The sequence below is a fragment of the Aythya fuligula genome, chromosome 2 (genome assembly GCF_009819795.1).
Source record: "Aythya fuligula isolate bAytFul2 chromosome 2, bAytFul2.pri, whole genome shotgun sequence".
Taxonomy (NCBI): domain Eukaryota; kingdom Metazoa; phylum Chordata; class Aves; order Anseriformes; family Anatidae; genus Aythya; species Aythya fuligula.
Genome location: NC_045560.1, coordinates 155,998,394 through 156,004,664, shown reverse-complemented (window position 1 = coordinate 156,004,664; position 6,271 = coordinate 155,998,394). Strand labels below are relative to the sequence as shown.

At 46.6% G+C, this 6,271-nt stretch overlaps 1 protein-coding gene across 1 annotated transcript; it reads left to right on the top strand.

The window, feature by feature from the left end:
* Positions 1-4,336: 4,336 nt before the first annotated feature.
* Positions 4,337-5,480, top strand: GPR20 (G protein-coupled receptor 20). Its single transcript, XM_032182671.1, has one exon. The coding sequence runs from the start codon at positions 4,347-4,349 to the stop codon at positions 5,412-5,414; it is 1,068 nt and encodes a 355-aa protein (XP_032038562.1). The 5' UTR covers positions 4,337-4,346; the 3' UTR covers positions 5,415-5,480.
* The last annotated feature ends 791 nt before the right edge of the window (positions 5,481-6,271 follow it).

Here is a 6,271-nt window from a genome sequence, read left to right as displayed (position 1 = left end):
AGAAAAGGTGACTCCGGTTCTTGGAGCTCTTCGTGAGTTTATGCTAGAGTTGCAAGCTATGAATAGGTACCATAGAAAAAAGAGGTTTTTGGAGGCTGCAAAATTTCTCATGTGCTTATCCATGACCCTCACTGACTGCTCCATGGTTATGCATAATTGAACTGACCCCACTTTAACACCTGCATGAATAATTCTGGTGGCGGAGACAGGGAGACCTGCCTGGGGTAATTTTGGACTCAGAAATGCGGGGAAGGGGGCAGAATTGGAAACCTCTGGGAATGTTCACTTTTCCTCAGACACGAGGTCAAGCTGCCTTTCTGTTCAGCCTGCTGCAACATGGGGCAATGTACCTTTGTCAAGTGCTTGGAGACCCAGAATGGAAAAATACTTAGTAGCTGTTAACCAAGGGTTTGGTCCAGCTCCATCTCATTAAAAGCACTCAGAAGAATGCCGTTGCTTTGCCAGTCGTCAAGCTCTCCATCCTTGCTGTTTGTGAGCAATCCCACAAAAAAAAAAAAAAAAAAAAAGGCCATTCACCCGAACATCCATCAGCAGCAATTTGATTAGAGGAAGACTTTTTCCCCTGCAGCCCAAGAGCAGCTTTTCCATCGCTTGTCAGTAAGGAAATCTTCAGAATTACTTACATTTGTCAGGGTTTCTTTCACGTAGCTGCTTGTACTGTGAGCCCAGGCAGGGCAGAGATAGAGTAGGAAGAAACATCAGCTCTAACACGGCTCCTCCATTACAATTTGGCAAAGTGCTGCCTGTTATTCTTTTGGGTGATTACAATATCTGGAGTTTATTTCACTGCACACAGAGCTCAGTGGAAGAGGGGCCGACGTAAGCCAGCACACCGTATGTGCTGATGATTTTCATTTCTGTGTACGGGCAGTACTCACAGGGGATACTTTCCTATTAGGCTAAAGTGCCCTACTTACCTCAACAGCGTTGTGAGGATGGGGCACATCTGAAGGCAGCTCAAGTTACTTATTTCACTGAAGCAGGAAAAGAAAAATGGAAGATGAATATCAGGTGCTCCTGATAAGGGATCTGAGAGTGAGTAAAAAGCTTGCAGAAGAGGCAAGCAACTAACAAGATGTAAAATCAGAGCAAACAGCCAATGCCTTACAATTACAATAGGAGGACAAATGCACATGCAAGTTCCTCCTAAGGGGTGGGATGGGTGATTTTGTCTTCTCCCCTTGCTCACGTACCTGTATGAACACAGATATACAAGCTCATGCCACACTCGAGAGGCAATGGAGTCTTTATTTCCTTACTTGCACGGGTGCAGTGGCTTCTGCAGCGCTCCCCGTGACAGCATCTGCAAAGGGAAGCCTGGGAGCAGATCCAGGCATCTGCTGGTTTCAGTTTGTGTTTGTTATTAAAGAGCCACACAAACAAACAGAGCAGATCAGATGGTGAGAATATTAGAAAATCATGAGAAGATGGGCCAACTTTCTACATCCTCCCCACGCGTCTTTCTCAAGTGCCACGCTTTGCGATTCCACTGCCTTCAGCCAGTCTTGGGTCTGTTTTTTCCTGTTATTTACCATCAGCATCCTTGGCACAAAATCAGAAGAGACGAGACTTTTCCCCAGGAGCCTGCAGGCTCAGTCAGACCCAGACAAAATAACGTGAACACATGTGTGACATTGGCTGCCGCTGGAGGTCAGTGCAGGGGGAGGTAATCCAGTTGTTTCCAAAATACATGTTCCCACATCTGATTGCTGATGGAGATGTCCTAAGTGCAAAAGTCAGGCCTGTTCCTCTTTGCCCAGCAGTCCTTTGGGACATCTGACACCAGGCTTCAGGATTTCAGTCCTGCAGAATAACTTGGGACTGGGTTTGATTTCAGGAGGGCTTTGATGATTGAGCATCAGCCATTCCAATGGGCAACTCAGAGGCATGGATTTGAGCAGCTACCTAAACACGACAGATTGCCATTTGCTTATAAACATCCTCCCGAGTTCAAGGATATTAAAACCCAGCTTTTTTTTTTTTTTTTTTACCACTTCCACTGACTAGATGAGAGGCAAGAAGAAAGTAGAGCAGCCACCAGATCCCGGGCTGGCTGACCTAGGACACCTCATGATGGCAAAGTCAATTCTGCAAACATCTCCAGAGGGAGCTTGATGGCAGACCTAAATTCTTAGTCCTAATCTCTGCTTTTTCTCAGCAAATACTCTCCTTTAACGTCACCTCAGTGAATGATAACAGAAAAAACACAGGTGGGCTGTGACATGCCATGAGGACTCTTCACTCAGGGTGGTGAGGCCCTGGCACAGGCTGCCCAGAGAAGCTGGGGATGCCCCATCCCTGGAGGTGCTCAAGGCCAGGCTGGATGGGGCTTTGGGCAAGCTGGGCTGGTGGGAGGTGTCCCTGCCCATGGCAGGGGGTTGGAAATATGCTTCTATGGTTACAATTGATTTTAAGCTGGAAAAAAAAAACAGCAAGCAATGTGTTCTTGCAGCTGACAAGACAAAGTGAAGACAGTGCTAGGTCAGGAGGATCATGCTCAGCAGATTGAGGGGACAAGTTACCTCCAACAATTCAGCCCTGGTGAGGTGCCCAGCTTGGTTCCACTCTGTTCAGGGGAAAGCTGAAAGACAGCAGTGGGTTACCAGATGGGAGGAACCAAGTACATCCTGGGGACAATCAGCTGGAAACCAGCTTTGCAGAGGACTTAGGGTTCTGGTGGACATCTAGATGCACACAAGCCAGCAATAAACCCTTGTGACAACACCCTTAGGGTTGCCTTAGGAGGAACGTTCCCAGCAGGTCAAGGGAGATGATCCATCTCCTCTGCTCAGCACTCAAGAGAGCTAAGTCCAGCCCAAGGAATTCCATCTATCAGGACTTTGTGATTCATTAGCCCAACAAACAAGCTCTTGGTGGCTGGCCACCAACAGCCTGAAGCCTTTTGCAGGCAACAGAAGTCCTATTGGGACACCTCCCAATCCCCAGAGGCAGCAAAAAGGTTTAGTGCAGATAGGAAATCAGCTGCCAAGCTTGGAGGAGCTTGATATCAGGACCCCCTTAACATCTCAAGCCTTCCCCATTGAGACACACCACGGTTCCTGCAAGCCCTGGGAGATGTGTTTGCAGTTCCTTGTCTCCTCGCCCTTCCGCACTTGGCTCTTCGGTAACAAGGATTTCAAACCCTCATAACTCAAGTCTTTCAGCATCATTCTCTGCTGATTCAAGCTGATTTTTTTTTAACCTCACAGGCCTGCTCAGCTGCTTTGAGATATTCCAGACATTTTTCAACCATTTATTTTTATTGAAACCAGCCAAGTCTCTGTATATATTGGGCTTTTTTTTTTTTTATCTTTTTAATATACAAATCAGTTTAAAATAGTGTGTAAGTCAGGAATGATTTGCAAATTAAACTGTCAGACCCTGGCAGGAGTGGTGGCTGACGCCCTTGGTTGAAATTTCCCGGCTGCTGTTGCTGTGAGTGCAGATCTCTAGAAAAATGCCACACAACCCGCTTGTGTTTTCCTGGAAACTTCAGCCACCCTTTGCTTTTAGGACAGTCTCACCATTTCTGAAGATGCTGCTGCTTGGAACTCTCTAATGGGATCACCTGGTTAAGAGAAGGAATGGGATGTTTTAGGAGTCAGACGGTGGGGCTGTGGTCGTGCTAATAGGTTGGTAAAATGTCTTCTGCCTGCCAGCACTATCCTGCTCCCATGGGAGGTTCAGAGAGAGGCCCCAGTTAGGAAGAAACTGCTCCCATGGAGAAAGAACTCAAAAAATGAGTGCCTTATTCTAGAAGTAAGACTTGGTAGGACCCTCATACTGGTCTGAGCCTCCCTCCCACAGCAGCAAATGGACTATGCGTCAATGCACCCTGCTTACCCCCAGCAACCCCATCCACTTCTCTGGGCCATTGGCCATGTGTTTGGCCGAGCATGACCCAAATCCCTTAATTTCCCTTCTCCTCTCTGTCCTCCTTGGTGTAGTTCACTTCTTTGTTCTTGCTAGGGTCTTAAAACCAATTTTGAACAGAGCAAGGGAAGAGCAACTTGAAGTTGGCATCGTATTGTTTTGGGATTCCCCAAAACACCTTTGAAGTGGGGATCGCACGTCTTCCCCAAAACACCCAGCTGGAACCGCTGGAAGACAGCAGATATAAAAGCAGGTATTTTCCTAGCAAGTACCAACCTGCCACTTAGTGTATTGACTGATAAGCTGCCTAGAGAGTACAGCAATACCTATAATTACTGAGGATATGCAAATACATTGGTTAAAATGTTCTCGGGACAAGATTCTGAGCCTTAAGCTGTGATATATCCGTCAATAACCCTCTGCTTCTTTTGTTCCAGCTTGCTGAGAAGGCAATGACCATGCCGACCTCCTCCACCCAGCTGCCAGCTCTTGACCATATCAATGCCACCCAGCGACCCAACTCCAGCCTCTACTTGTTCTCCGTGTTCATCCACCCTGACAAAGAGCTGTACAGAGAATTTTACAGCCTATCGATCGCCCTGATGGCAGTCAATGCCATCATTTTCCTGGTGGGTGTCGTGCTGAACAGCTTGGCGCTGTACGTGTTCTGCTTCCGTACCAAGACAAAAACCACCTCTGTTATTTACACCATCAACTTGATTGTTACTGATCTCTTGGTGGGCTTCTCCTTGCCTATCCGGCTCATCATGTTCTACTGCGCAGGGGACTGCCTGTATTGTTCCTTGGTTCATATCTTTGGCTACTATGTCAACATGTACTGCAGCATCCTCTTCTTGACGTGCATCTGCGTTGACCGCTACCTGGCGATTGTACAGGTGGAGGCCTCACGTAAATGGAGGAACCCCACCTGTGCCAAGGGGATCTGCGTCTTCATCTGGATCTTTGCTACCGTAGTGACTTTCTCCATCCTCATCATGGCAATACAGTTTGCCCAGTGCTGCCTCTCCAAGATCCTGGTCCTGATGGTCTGTGAGTACTTCTTCCCCCTCATCATCATCATCTTCTTCACCGCCAGGATTATGTGCGCTCTCTCCAAGCCCAGCCTCATGCACCAGAGCCGGGAGAGGAGAATGAGGGCTGTGCAACTCCTTATCACCGTCCTCATCATCTTCATGATCTGCTTCACTCCTTTCCACGTGGGACAGGTAGCCATCGCCATCAAATCCAACATGTCCAATAATGTCAGCCTCCTCGTCTACCACGTGACGGTGACTCTGAGTAGCCTCAACAGCTGCATGGACCCTATTGTCTACTGCTTTGTCACCAACAACTTCCAGTCAACCATGAAAAACATTTTCAGGAAAACCGAGCCACAGCAAGCCAACATGGACATTCTGGGCACAAACAAGAACTCCAAGGGCTCCAACGCAATCATCGCGTTCTCCAACACAATAGGAAGCCCTGTGAGTTTGCCGTCACCAAGCAGTGTCCAGATCTAACCTACTTCCAAGGGGACTTGCTGCAGGAAGCCGGCGTAATGATGCTGGAACATTGCTAGGGTGCATTGTACCATTGCCTGACATCTTTTTTTAGGGTGAGGTTCAGATTGACAGTGGTGGAATTTATTCCTCAGAAACATTGTGGTCTGTTTGGAAAATAGAACTTGCAGTGTGGTTAGTACCAATACAAAAGAGAGATTATTAATTACTGTTCCCAACAGGAATGTTTTCTTTGTATTTTAATACAGACATTTTGCTAGCAACGAATTCCTTACTGTGGTTTTCTTTTCCTGTTTGACATTGTAATGATGACTACGAGTCCTATTATGACTTAGAAAGCAGTAAATCCCTCTGTTTTCTATGAAAGCTTTCAGGCCTTAGGCATGTGCTTAAGGGTAAAGGATAAAAGTGATGTTTCCAGAGCTATTCAAAGATTTTAGATGCCAATGGAGTGGGGCAGAATCACTCTAACCCACCTATTCCCAGTAACTACTCAGTTGTTTCTGAAAAAAGTCTGAACTTTCTCGGGGAGAAATTGTGAAGTCAAGCAGTAATGTCTCCTCTCACTATTTAAGCTTTAAGAAAAAAAAAATATATGTGGGTGTGTATGTTTTCATGCACATTTTCTGTGCTTGGAGAGAGGTTAAGGATATGTTCCACCTTTATTTGGATCCCTAAATCCCCTAAATTGCAGATGAGCATACAAAAAAAGCTGTGAAAATGAATGTGCTTTCCAGCAAACTCTGCTGTTCAGCTCTCTCTCCCTGAAGAACAGCCAAGATGAAAAGCAGAACCAGACTGTGATGCTATACTATCCGTGTCTGAGTTTTCTTCCTGGCACATTGTGAAACCAGGGC